The sequence below is a fragment of the Narcine bancroftii genome, chromosome 2 (genome assembly GCF_036971445.1).
Source record: "Narcine bancroftii isolate sNarBan1 chromosome 2, sNarBan1.hap1, whole genome shotgun sequence".
Taxonomy (NCBI): domain Eukaryota; kingdom Metazoa; phylum Chordata; class Chondrichthyes; order Torpediniformes; family Narcinidae; genus Narcine; species Narcine bancroftii.
In genome coordinates this window covers 358,979,533-358,993,176 of record NC_091470.1, presented here as the reverse complement: position 1 = coordinate 358,993,176, position 13,644 = coordinate 358,979,533, and the positions used below count along the sequence as shown (strand labels likewise).

Genomic DNA, 13,644 nt, shown 5'->3' with positions numbered 1-13,644 from the left:
ATCAGTAATGTATTTTTACAACAATCCTGTAGTTTAATGACCCACCTTATCGAGTCCAGACATAATTAACAGAATTTAAACTCTCTAACTCAGTGGTTCTCAACCTTTCTCTTTCCACTCACAGACCACCTTAATTAATCCCTACGCCATTGGTGCTGTGTGATTAGTAAGGGATTGCTTAAGGTGGTATGGGAGTGGGAAGGGAAGGTTGAGAACCACTGCTCTTGACCCAATTGTTACTAAAATAATTTGCTTGAGAAAAAATTGTCATTGGCCCTTTTCCTTTGGAGTTCTGAAACCATGCACATAACGAGTCAATTGGGTACGATTAAAACAATGGTTTTCAAACTTTTTCTTTCCACCCACATATCACCTTAAGCAATCCCTTACTAATCACACAGCACCAATGGCGTAGGGATTAATTAAGGTGGTCTGTGAGTGGAAAGAAAACGTTTGAAAACCACTGTTCTAAAAAGTAAACATTTGCATTTCAAGGTAACAGGGACTTTCATGCAGTATTGCGGGAGCACCGATGGCATAGGGAATACTTAAAGTGGCATGTGTGTGGGAAGAAAAAGGTTGAGCACCACTGCTTGGTGGGATTTGAACAGGTATCTCCAGATCAGTAGTACAGATACTACTACAGAAGTATGAATCCAGCGATTATAACTACTATTGGACCATACCCAAGTGTGGCCTGCTTAGCTTGCAAGCAGAGAATGTGATAAGACTTCACCAAAAATTAATTTAAATTAAATCAAAATAACATGTGACATTGTTCAGTACTTTTGAAGAGGGTGGGGGTGAGGGTGGGGGTGAGGGTGGGGGTGAGGGTGGGGATGAGGGTGGGGGTGAGGGTGGGGGTGAGGGTGGGGGTGAGGGTGGGGGTGAGGGTGGGGGTGAGGGTGGGAAACAAACAGCCAGGACAAAAGGTTGCCTCTCTAATTGGCAAGGTGAATGGAGTGTAGTGTTACCCAAGGATCTGTCTAGGACAACAAAGTGTTGCAACTGCACAGGTCTGGAAGCATATGTGGGGATGTGTGATGTTTGTGTCTCTCCGCACCAGAATTGCCTGACCTACAGAGCTCTTTCAGAATGGAGCATTTTATATCAGACTCTCCGCCTCGCTTTTCACTATGGACAGCAATGCCAGCTGAAGGAACTCAACATCCAAGTTTGCAGAAGGCACTCACTTAGTAGCACAGAATACAGATCCCGAAAGCAGAGACCACAGACAGATTAACAAGGAGTAAAAGAAGCTTTGATCCAAATTAGATAACATTGAGATATTGGTTCAATGGAGAGAGAGTGAGGCAGCTATGGATTTGGATCTGAATTTGCCCCAAGTGGGCATAAGTGATAGATGTGTTTATTTTAAAATCTTGTGACTGTGGACACAAGATGACAGTGCTTTTGTTCGGCAGCAGCCTCAAGGGGTTGCAGACTCCAGAAGGCACCAGAGGACAGGGAGACCGCCCTGTTTGAGAAGGAGAAACAGAGGAGACAACCCGATGGGGCAGTGACCACAGCACCGGACTAGAGGGGCACTGCGGCTGAAGAACACACAGGCAGCAAACTGCTGGTAACTTGAGGCGAGGAACCCAAGGAGGCTGAGGGTGGCTGTGGTGAAAGGATGCACACCAGGCGGCTCAAGATTGGCCGAAGGTACCGGAAACAGGATGCGAGAATGTGCTGAGGGTGCTGAAGGCCTCCTAATTGTGTTTGGGGTTTGGATCGGGAGCTCAGGCTGCCGCTGGTTTGGACTGAAGTCTACGTGGCTGGAGCAGCGCTGGTGGCGAATCCATGGGGAGGCTCTCTTTTGCTTCTCTTTCTCTGTCTGTAACGGGGGGGGGGGGGGGGCCTGGCAATTTCTGCTGTTGGCAAATCTGTCTCTTATGGCAGACTAAAGCAAATTTTGTGTAATATTACAATTGTTTCATTACATGACAATAAAGGAATCTTGAAATGCCACTGTAAAAGATACAACTGTAAGCAAACAACCAACAGCAATGTGGGCCACAAATCAAAAATACAGCTTCAAGGAATATCCTGAACAACAAAATCTGAAGAAATAATATTCTGCCCTTGGAGTGCAGGTTCACCAATGACCAAAATAAATATGAAAGCCTTAAATCATGCCTCTACTAGCATTTTGGCTTCAAGTGCAACAGTTAACATGCAATCCATATCCAGAGATTTAAAATAACATATTGATTTCATAGGATAACAATGGCAGGAGGGAGTAATCTTCAAACCAGAAGTTGGTATTTAGAAATGAAATCGCGAAGCTCTTTCCCTGGCCAAAGCTGCAGAGATCTACAACGTCCTTCCAAATGAACAGTGGGAAAATTCAGGACAGCTATACAGTGATAACAATTGTCAGAGACCTGAACTCAAACAGTCCAAAACCAGTCCTCCAACTCACATCTAAAATCTTTCTCTAAGAAGTAACTTAAACTAAAAATCATCCCTTTTAAGCAATTTCCAATGTACATTCAGTCGCTTGTATCTGTCCTCTGTACAGAAGTAGGGAGATCCTGCTGCAGCTATACAGGGCCTTGCTGAGACCACACCTGGAGGACTACGTGCAGTTTTGGTCTCCTTATCTGAGGAAGGACATCCTCGCCGTGGAGGGGGTGCAGAGAAGGTTCACTAGACTGATATCAGGGATGGAAGGACTTGGATATGAAGAAAGGTTGGATAGACTAGGCTTGTATTCTCTGGAATTTAGAAGATTGAGGGGTGGGATCTTAGGGAAACATATAAAATTCTTAAGGGTTTAGACAGACTAGACTCAGGTAGAATGCTGGGAAAAACTAGGACCAGGGAGTCACAGTTTAAGGATAAGGGAGAATTTTTCTGGACTGAGATGAGGAAAAATTTCTTCTCTCAGAGGGTGGTGGATCTGTGGAATTCCTTGCCACAGGTAGTTGAGGCTGGTTCCTTGTCAATATTTAAGAGTAGGTTAGATTTGGTCCTTGTGGCTAAGGGGATCAAGGGGTATAGGGAGAAGGCAGGAACTGGGTACTGATCAGCCATGATCATATTGACTGGTGGTGTAGGTTTAAAGGGCCAAATGGCCTCCTCCTGCACCTATTTTCTATGTTTCCAGCAGTCACTGTGATTGGGCAAGATGCTTTACAAAATCATGCCCATTTTCAATCCACAGCATCACTGATAACATACAAAGAGAAAAATTGGCTGCTTTCTCTCAATCCTCTCTCCTCCTCAACTGGCAGTTGATCATTCAGCCCACCATGTGTGACTGGGAATCCAGGTAATTCTCGCATACCTGGAACATGGCATCTCTCCATCCCTCTATTCCTCATCTGAGCTCGAAACACTTTATAAACTTCCTCCAGGCTACTCCTTCAGAGACCTGGTCCACATACTGACTGTGCCCTCAGAGACGCAAAGAAAGTTGGAATCGAGGAAAACATTGCACCCGTACTTCACAACCTAGTTTATGAACCATTTCTTCCTATGACATAAGATTATAGAAGCAAAAGTAGGCCCATCGAGTCTGCCTGCCATTCTAATCATGAGCTGATCCATCTTCCCACTCCCCGGAACCCTTGGCTAATCAAATAGCTGTCAATCTCTACCTCAAATACACCCAGCAACCTCGCTTCCACAGCCACCTGTGGTAACAAGTTCCAGAGACTTACGACCCTCTGACTAAAGAAGTTCTTCTACATCTCAGTTTTAAATTGATGCCCTTTTATCCTGAAGTTGTGCTCTCTTGTCCTAGAATCCGCTATCAGGGGAAACATCCCTGCCACATCTACTCTGCCCAGGCCTTTCAGCATTCGAAATGCCTCCATGAGGTCTCCCCTTCATCCTTCTGTATTCCCACAAGTCCAGTCCCAGAGCCAACAATCATTCCTCGTATGCCAACCCTTTCATTTCTGGTATCATTCTAGTAAATCTTCTCTGAACCCTCTCCAACGCCAGTATGTCTTTTCTCAAACAAGGTGCCCAAAACTGCACTCCAAGTGAGGTCTCACCAGTACTTTATAGAGTCTCAACATTACAATATCAACAGTCGTTAGGTTTTCTGGCATGCACGTAGCAATAGGACATGGCTGAGCCCTGAAAATAATCTACAGTGGACCAGACAAGTTTTACAACACAACTCTTAATTGAGCCTATTTTTTGATTTATTTCTAATAAGGAAGATCAGTCGATGACTGCAGGTGGGCTTTACCATATGGAACAATTGCTTTTCACGTCAATAACATTACTGCCTTTTCCATTTCCACTGATTACATTGGGTCGGACTTTGACAATGGGCAGAGCATCTAATGACCTCCGCCTGTGTGGCAAACTTTCGATTACACTCATGGCTATGTTTTTTAAAAAAAAAATCTCCTTGGTGTCTCCTTCTAATTGCCCATTCCCTAAGGAAGGACAAGTTTAGCGCTCACATCAGGAAATAATTATTTAAACAAATCAACAGCTGGAAGGCATTGCCAAGTAGAGTGGAAGACACCAAAACACAGGAATTAATTAAATGGCTAATTGATACAAGGAAAAGATGACGTTGTCATTATTTGGAAAGGGAACTCCTGCCTGTGCACCAAGTTGTACTTTGTTGTTTGGCAAACCAAGAGATTCTCTATTTGGAGTTGAACAGGAAAGTCTGCAGACGCTGGGGTCAAGTTCTTATGCTTCACCTTTTTTGGCATTGAGAGAGAAATTAACGGTGTGCACCTGCTTTACTGTTGAGCAGCAATCTGGCCAAAGTAATAGCACAACCGACAGAAGCAATGGAAATTCAGGGTTGTCACTGCGAGCCTTGTGGGGAGTGAAACAGACCTATGGGGAATCCAAAAATCAGCCAAGATGAAAGACAGGTTTGTCCTCCAAGGCTTTGCCAAATTCTACAATACGTAACATAGCAATTTGACTTGTCGGGATACGTGCTTGTAATATTCTCCACCCGTGCCAACAGCATTTGAAGATTTTAAATGGCAACCTGATACAAATTCTTAGGAGGGAGCTGAAGCTTCAACACAGAAGTAGGTCATCCCTAACCCCATATAATCATATAACAATTACAGCACGGAAACAGGCCAATTTGGCCCTTCTAGTCCGCACTGATCCAAGTACCCTCCTCTAATCCCACTTACCAGCACTCTGCCCATATCCCTCCACCCCCCTCCATCCATATACTTATCCAACTCTTTCTTAAATGACAAAATTGACCCTGCCTCCACCACCTTTCCCGGAAGCCCATTCCACACAGTAACCACTCTCTGAGTAAAGAAGTTCCCCCTCATGTTACTCCTAAACCTTTGCCTGTTAACTCTCAACCCTCTTATATCCATCTCTTCTACTCTCAATGGGAAAAGCCTTTCCACGTCAACTCTATCTATCCCTCTCATTATCTTAAACACCTCTATCAAATCCCCTCTCAACATTGGATTTCAGCCTCAGCTCTATTTTCCCGCCTGATCCCCATAACCCATTTCTCCACAGCCTGGGAACCTCCCATTTAATCCTACGACCTCCATGCTTCTCCGGAGTAGAGAATTCAAACCTTACCACCCTCTAAACGGAAAGAAATTCCTCCTCATTCCTGTCACAGTGGGTGATCTTCTTTGGAAACATATTCCAGCAGGATTTGCATTGAGCCACAGGGAAGATATGCTGCAACTGTACAAGGTACTGGTGAGGCCACATCTGGAGCACCGCATCCAGTTCTGGTCTCGGGGAAGGGTGGCGCGGAGGAGGCTCCTCAGAGATGACGCGGTTAGATGCCTGGGACCAGGCTGGCTGGAATTTAGAAGAATGAGAAGGGATCTGATAGAAATGTATAAAATTAGGAAAGGCACAGATCAGACAGAGGGAGGCAAGTTGTTGCCATTGGTGGGGGGGTGGGGAAATCACCTCAAGATCTTCAGGGCAGTAGATCGAGGACGGAGATGAGAAGGAACTGTTTTCAGCCGAGGGTGGTGAACCTGTGGAAGCTGCTGCCCAGTTGGAGGTGGCCTCAGCAACTATGTTTCTGCATGGAGGAGGAATAAGGGATATGGGGGGGAAAAGACAGGGGGGGGATGGATGAGCCTAGATTGGCAGATAGAATGGAAGGTAAATGGTGCACATTGTGGGGTGGGGGGGGTCTTCTGTATGGACGTGGGGTGGGGGGATCTTCTGCATGGAGGTGGGGTGGGGGGATCTTCTGTATGGAGGTGGGGTGGGGGGGATCTTCTGTATGGAGGTGGGGTGGGGGGGGATCTTCTGTATGGAGGTGGGGTGGGGGGGGTCTTCTGTATGGAGGTGGGGTGGGGGGGGTCTTCTGTATGGAGGTGGGGTGGGGGGGTCCTGTATGGAGGTGGGGTGGGGGGGGTCCTGTATGGAGGTGGGGTGGGGGGGATCTTCTGTATGGAGGTGGGGTGGGGGGGTCTTCTGTATGGAGGTGGGGTGGGGGGGGTCTTCTATATGGTGGGGTGGGGGGGGTCTTCTATATGGAGGTGGGGTGGGGGGAGGGTCTTCTGTATGGAGATGGGGCTCCTGCCCTCATTGACAGGTGAAGTGAGCACAAGGTCCTTACCCAGGAGCAGGAGGCGGTGCGTTTGCTTGTACTCGCGCTTCTGTTGCTTTAACATCTTGTCGATACACTTGCTGACCCTCTTGGCCTCTTTGTCCGCCTCAGCGTCCTGGGGCCGGGGCTTGTCGCCCTTGTGCTTGTCCCTCTCCGGTCCTCGGCTGGCGGGCGGCCGCTCTCCCTCGGCGCCGTTCTGCTGCGGCTGCCAGTCCGTGGCCCCGCGGCGGAGCTGCAACCCGGGGCCGTCGGCGCTCCGCAGCCTGGCTGCCGTGTCCCCCTGGTGCACTTGCTCGGCCCCCGCCCCAGGGCGCAGCTCCGCGTCCGGGCCTCCGCAGGACGGCTCGCTGAAGAGCCGCGGTCGCAGGCTGTAACACATCCCCATGGCTCCGGCAGCAGGTCTCCAGCTCCCTGCCGCACCCCCCTTCCATCAACAGCTCATCCTCGCGTTTGCAAGCTCACGAATGCAGCCGGAGACGTCTTTTTTTTTGGGGGGGGGGGGTTCTATTTCTACAGATGCAGGGGGAAAAAGAGATAGAGAAATGAGCTGGAATTCAAAATGATTTCTCCATTGTGCGACCAGCAGGGCCGGTGTTGCAAACCCAAATCAGCTGATCCAAGCCGCCTGTGTCCACCTTACCGTAAATGCTCCAAACTGACACACTCGCAGAGCTTCCTTCCTCCCTCCAGAGGTTAACAGTGGGCGCCACCACTTCCTCAGTTCCTGCAATCTCTCATCTCCTCTCAGCCACATGATGCACAGAGGGTGTCACAGCTCTGAGCAACATTTCAATGGCCATCTTCCCCAGGCCCTCAGAGCCTGACTGCTGAAGGCTGGACCACAGGGCTGCCGTCTCGGAACGGCCTTGCTTCGTGGGCCCAAGGTGGGCTGCCCACTCTGCGGCATCGCCCCACCCTCATCCCCAATCCGTCTCTGGCAATGTTCTCCATCTCCAGCTCGACGGCACCCCCTCCCCTGAAAAGGATTCCAGTCCCTTCCCTCGGTTCCTCCGTCACCCTCTCGTCTGCACCCGGGACGAGGTCTTCCAGGCCAGATCATGAGAAAGCCAAGTGGCTTTCCCTCTACTCGGGCATATCCTCCATTACCCGCCCACCTGTCCTGGCCCCCTCCCCGCCCATGCGCAACAAGGACAGGATTCCCTTTGACCTACCACCCTACGTGTCTAACCGACCCTTCTCCGCCACCTACCAAGTGCTCCCACCACCAGACACATGTTCCTCTCTCCTCCCCCTCTCTGCCTTCCCCAGGGACCACTCTCTGTGACTCCCTCATCCACTTCTCCCTCCCACCAATTGTCCCCTTGGCACCTGCCCCTGTGACCGCACAAGATGTTCCACTTGCTCCCACCATTCGGGGCCCCAAACAGTCCAAGCAAAGTTGCACTTGTGAATCGGCATCTGGTGCTCCCATTGTGGTCTCCTCTGTACCGGAGAGACTGGGCGCAGACTGGGAGATTGCTTTGCTGAGCGTCTCGGCTCCGTCTGCTGCAATAGTGTGGATCTCCCAGTGGCCACCTAATCCCTGTCCCATTCTGTTCCTGACAATCTGTCCACGATCTCCTGAACTCCCCCCGTAAATTGGAGGAATAAATACCTCATCTTCCATCTGGGCACCCTCCAACCAGATGGCATTAACTGCAATTTCTGTTACACCCCCCCTTCTTTTTCCCCCTGTCATCTTTCCCCCAGCCTACTCTTCCCTTTTCCCTCGATCTGCTTTCTCCTCTTATAATTTCCAATTAACACCTTTTGTTGGTCTAGACTCCTCCCCCTCCCATTCTTCATTCTTTATTGTGACACTTTACTGTTCTTTACTCAGGCCCGAAACATCGGTATATGGTTTATCTCTTATGGACCACTGCGAGACCGGCTGAGTTCCTTCAGGATTTCTGTGCGTTTTTATTACAATCACAGCGTCCGCAGTCATTCGTATTTCACATCATATTACTCAGGTTGTGGCCACCTTTTTATGGCCACCGTAATGAACACTCGGAGCAGGAAAAGGCCATTCATCCCTTCAATTCTGCTCTCCCATTTAGTGAGATCGTGGTTGGCCCAATTTAACATCAAGGCCACATTCCTGTTTGGCCCATTGTGTCCACACTGCATCTCAGAGCAATCCCAGAAATGTAGTGACAGGTATTTATATAAGATGTCTTTGGCTTGGCTTCGCGGATGAAGATTTATGGAGGGGGTAAAAAGTCCACGTCAGCTGCAGGCTCGTTTGTGGCTGACAAGTCCGATGCGGGACAGGCAGACACGATTGCAGCGGTTGCAAGGGAAAATTGGTTGGTTGGGGTTGGGTGTTGGGTTTTTCCTCCTTTGCCTTTTGTCAGTGAGGTGAGCTCTGCGGTCTTCTTCAAAGGAGGTTGCTGCCCGCCAAACTGTGAGGCGCCAAGATGCACGGTTTGAGGCGTTATCAGCCCACTGGCGGTGGTCAATGTGGCAGGCACCAAGAGATTTCTTTAGGCAGTCCTTGTACCTTTTCTTTGGTGCACCTCTGTCACGGTGGCCAGTGGAGAGCTCGCCATATAACACGATCTTGGGAAGGCGATGGTCCTCCATTCTGGAGACGTGACCCATCCAGCGCAGCTGGATCTTCAGCAGCGTGGACTCGATGCTGTCGACCTCTGCCATCTCGAGTACTTCGACGTTAGGGGTGTAAGCGCTCCAATGGATGTTGAGGATGGAGCGGAGACAACGCTGGTGGAAGTGTTCTAGGAGCCGTAGGTGGTGCCGGTAGAGGACCCATGATTCGGAGCCGAACAGGAGTGTGGGTATGACAATGGCTCTGTATACGCTTATCTTTGTGAGGTTTTTCAGTTGGTTGTTTTTCCAGACTCTTTTGTGTAGTCTTCCAAAGGCGCTATTTGCCTTGGCGAGTCTGTTGTCTATCTCATTGTCGATCCTTGCATCTGATGAAATGGTGCAGCCGAGATAGGTAAACTGGTTGACCGTTTTGAGTTTTGTGTGCCCGATGGAGATGTGGGGGGGCTGGTAGTCATGGTGGGGAGCTGGCTGATGGAGGACCTCAGTTTTCTTCAGGCTGACTTCCAGGCCAAACATTTTGGCAGTTTCCGCAAAGCAGGACGTCAAGCGCTGAAGAGCTGGCTCTGAATGGGCAACTAAAGCGGCATCATCTGCAAAGAGTAGTTCACGGACAAGTTTCTCTTGTGTCTTGGTGTGAGCTTGCAGGCGCCTCAGATTGAAGAGATTGCCATCCGTGCGGTACCGGATGTAAACAGCGTCTTCATTGTTGGTGTCTTTCATGGCTTGGTTCAGCATCATGCTGAAGAAGATTGAAAAGAGGGTTGGTGCGAGAACACAGCCTTGCTTCACGCCATTGTTAATGGAGAAGGGTTCAGAGAGCTCATTGCTGTATCTGACCCGACCTTGTTGGTTTTCGTGCAGTTGGATAATCATGTTGAGGAACTTTGGGGGACATCCGAGGCGCTCTAGTATTTGCCAAAGCCCTTTCCTGCTCACGGTGTCGAAGGCTTTGGTGAGGTCAACAAAGGTGATGTAGAGTCCTTTGTTTTGTTCTCTGCACTTTTCTTGGAGCTGTCTGAGGGCAAAGACCATGTCAGTGGTTCCTCTGTTTGCGCGAAAGCCGCACTGTGATTCCGGGAGAATATTCTCGGCGACACTAGGTATTATTCTATTTAGTAGAATCCTAGCGAAGATTTTGCCTGCAATGGAGAGCAACGTGATTCCCCTGTAGTTTGAGCAGTCTGATTTCTTGCCTTTGTTTTTGTACAGGGTGATGATGGTGGCATCACGAAGATCCTGAGGCAGTTTACCTTGGTCCCAACAAAGCTTGAAAAACTCATGCAGTTTGGCATGCAGAGTTTTGCCGCCAGCCTTCCAGACTTCTGGGGGGATTCCATCCATACCTGCTGCTTTGCCACTTTTCAGTTGTTCGATTGCCTTATATGTCTCATCCAGGGTGGGAACCTCATCCAGCTCTAGCCTTAGGGGCTGTTGAGGGAGCTGGAGCAGGGCGGAATCTTGGACTGAGCGGTTGGCACTGAAAAGAGATTGGAAGTGTTCTGACCATCGGTTGAGGATGGAGATCTTGTCGCTGAGGAGGACTTTGCCGTCTGAGCTGCGCAGCGGGCTTTGGACTTCGGGTGAGGGGCCGTACACAGCCTTTAGAGCCTCGTAGAAACCCCTGAAGTTGCCAATGTCCGCGCTGAGCTGGGTTCGTTTGGCGAGGCTAGTCCACCACTCATTTTGGATCTCCCGGAGTTTGCGCTGAAGATGGCTGCATGCGCGACGGAAGGCTTGTTTCTTCTCTGGACAGGACGGCTTTGTAAGGTGAGCCTGGTGGGCAGTAGATGTAGGAGTGGGTCATCAGACCCATCAAAGTCTGCTTAGCCAATCAATAAAATTATGGCTGATTTGGCCATTGATTCATGCCACTTACCCACTTGTTCCCCATAGACATTCGATCTCCTATTCTTTCATCAAAATCTATATAAACTGATCTTTTAAATAGAGCGTTCTGAATGTGAGGTAGGGAAAAAAATTAGATTGTAGATTTACATAGGTCGGCATAACATCGTGAGCCGAAGAGCCTGTACTGTGCTGTAGTGTTCTGTGTTAGATTGAATAAGAAGCTTCTACTGCTTTAATGAACAATTCGAATTCTTTCCTATTAAACCATGTCCCTCTCCTTGGGCAGCACGGTTGGCATAATGCTGTTACATTGCTAGCAATTGGGACCTGCGTTTGAATCCCATGCCGTCTGTAAGGAGTTTGTACACTCTCTCCATGTCTGCTTGGGTTTTCCCTGGGGGCTCTGGTTTCTTCCCACTGTTCAAAGTGAACTGGGGGTTGTAAGTTAAGTGGATGGCACGGGCTTGTGGGCCAAAAGGGCCTGTCACGTGCTGTATGTCTAAATTTTTAAAAAATTCAAGTTTTAACATTTTTCTGTTACCCTGAAACTCAAGGATTAAATTACAATGTGAAATGAAACCGGAGCACCAGGGGGAAACCCCACCCAGCCACAGGGACAACCTACTAAACCCACACAGGCCAGACGCAAGCAAGTTGAGGGACCAGTGTGCCAGCAGGAGCATGGGCTTCCCACTGTGCTGCACTTTACCCCACTTGTTTATCAAGAACGACTAACATGAAGGGGCATTGTTCCAAGGTGCTTGGGAGTAAGTACAGGGAGTAGGTACAAGGAAAGCATTCTCACACAGAGAGTGGTGGGTAGTGTTGGTGCGGGCGGAGGGCATTCGTGGGCATTGCCGCCAATCAAGGTATTGTGACCAACCCCCCACCCAAGCTAGGGTGGCCAGATGTCTGGTTTTGGGCTGGACTGTCTAACTTTTAAGTAATCTGTCTTCTGTCTGGCGCCACCTTGAGCCGGACGTTAATTTGTCCTCCATTTAGAGGTGTAAGGGCAGAAAGGAGGAGCTTGCTAAGTTAAATACAGCATTCCAGAGTCCGTAGGCCAGGTGTGTTTCATCTTGTATTTGTATGTGTGAGTTCTTAGACAACACATGGATGAAGGAAAAGGTTCTTTACTTTAAAGTTGATATGAACAGCACATGAGGCAGGCCAGCCTCCATTACAGATAACATACTGTATATCTTGCTCTGTGTGTCGGCCCCCCCTGCTTGCAGCCAAGTATAATCAAACGATAAGGCATTGCTAGTTGCATTGCAACCATGATCACTATTGTGACAGGGTGCGTCCATGTTTCTTCTTGCGTGCATGTGTTAGTGCCGGCTGGCGTATGTGCAATGGATTAGAGTACCGGGACGCCACTAGCATCGCTTCCCCTTCCCTCGGACGGAAGTGATGCAAGAAGAAATATGGCCGTGCACAGTCGACGGTCCGTGGGACGCCACAATTAACATGGTAAGTGCTCCCTTTATTCCCCCCCCCCCCCCCACTGCTGAGCGAGCTCTCAAGCGTCAGATTGTGTTCTCCGTCGTTTTCCTAATGCCCCCCACTAAGACTTGCTCTGACACTGACCCTGGTGGTGGGTGCATGGAATGTGCTGCCAGTAATGGTGGGCGAGGCAGGGACAATAAGATCTTTTAAGAGACTTAGGCACAGAACAGAGAAAAATGGAGAATCGAGTTCTCCCAAAAGAAGAAGCATCCAGTCTATCAAGACCCCTGGGGACATTTACTGCGCAGTTAGTCTAGTGGTTAGCCAAAACACTATTACAGCGCCAGTGACCCAGGTTCGAATCTGGCGCTGTCTATAAGGAGTTTGCACGTTCTCCCCGTGACTGCGTGGGTTTCCTCCGGGTGGTCTAGTTTTCTCCCACATTCCAAAAACATGTGATGTTAGTTGGTTAATGGAGTATTTGCGTGGCGTGGACTAGTGAGTCGGAAGGGCCTGTTACCATGTTGTAGGTCTAACTTAGATAGGAACATAGGAAGCAGGAACAGGAGTAGGCCAAAAATGGCCCATCGAGCCTGCTCTGACATTCAATACGATCATGGCTGATCTAATTTATGACCTAACTCCACCTACCTGCCTTCTCCCCATATCCCCTATTTCCTCTATCATGTAAAAATTTATCTAACCGAATTTTAAATATGTTTAATGAGGCAGCCTCAACTACTTCCTTGGTTAGAGAATTCCAAACATTCACTACTCTCTGGGAAAAACTATTTTTCTTCATCTCTGTCCTAAATCTACTCCCCCGAATCTTGAGACTGTGTCCTCTCGTTTAGTTTCCCCGGCCAGCTCAAAAAACCTTCCTACATCTATCCTATCCATACCCTTCATAATCCTATATGTTTCTATAAGATCTCCTCTCATTCTTCTGAACTCGAGTGAATACAATCCTAGACGATTTAATCTTTCATCATAAGTCAACCCCTTCATCCCAGGGATCAACCTAGTCAACCTCCTCTGGACCGTCTCCAAAGCCAATATATCCTTCCTCAAATATGGAGACCAGAACTGGGCACAGTACTCCAGGTGCGGTCTCACCAGTACCTTATACAGTTGCAACATGACCTCCCTACTCCTGAATTCAATTCCTCTAGCGATGAAGGCCAACATTCCATTTGCCTTCTTAATAACCTGCTGCACCTGTAAACCTC

At 48.8% G+C, this 13,644-nt stretch overlaps 1 protein-coding gene and 1 long non-coding RNA gene across 7 annotated transcripts in view; one reads left to right on the top strand and one right to left on the bottom strand.

The window, feature by feature from the left end:
- LOC138755796 (guanine nucleotide-binding protein G(s) subunit alpha) overlaps positions 1-7,045 on the bottom strand; it is a 369,610-nt gene extending 362,565 nt beyond the window's left edge. For 2 of the 3 annotated variants that reach the window (XM_069922424.1, XM_069922426.1), the window contains exon 1: positions 6,557-7,045. In XM_069922424.1, coding sequence (XP_069778525.1) covers positions 6,557-6,932 — 376 coding nt within the window. In that variant the 5' untranslated portion in view covers positions 6,933-7,045. Of the gene's footprint in view, positions 1-5,547; positions 5,752-6,556 lie in introns of those variants that run through there. The other variant, XM_069922428.1, reaches the window with a different exon arrangement.
- LOC138755797 (uncharacterized) overlaps positions 1-13,644 on the top strand; it is a 60,581-nt gene that overhangs the window by 30,497 nt on the left and 16,440 nt on the right. For all 4 annotated transcript variants that reach the window (XR_011352569.1, XR_011352566.1, XR_011352567.1 and 1 more), the window contains exon 3: positions 12,302-12,439. This is a non-coding gene — a long non-coding RNA (uncharacterized lncRNA). The remainder of the gene's footprint in view (positions 1-12,301; positions 12,440-13,644) is intronic.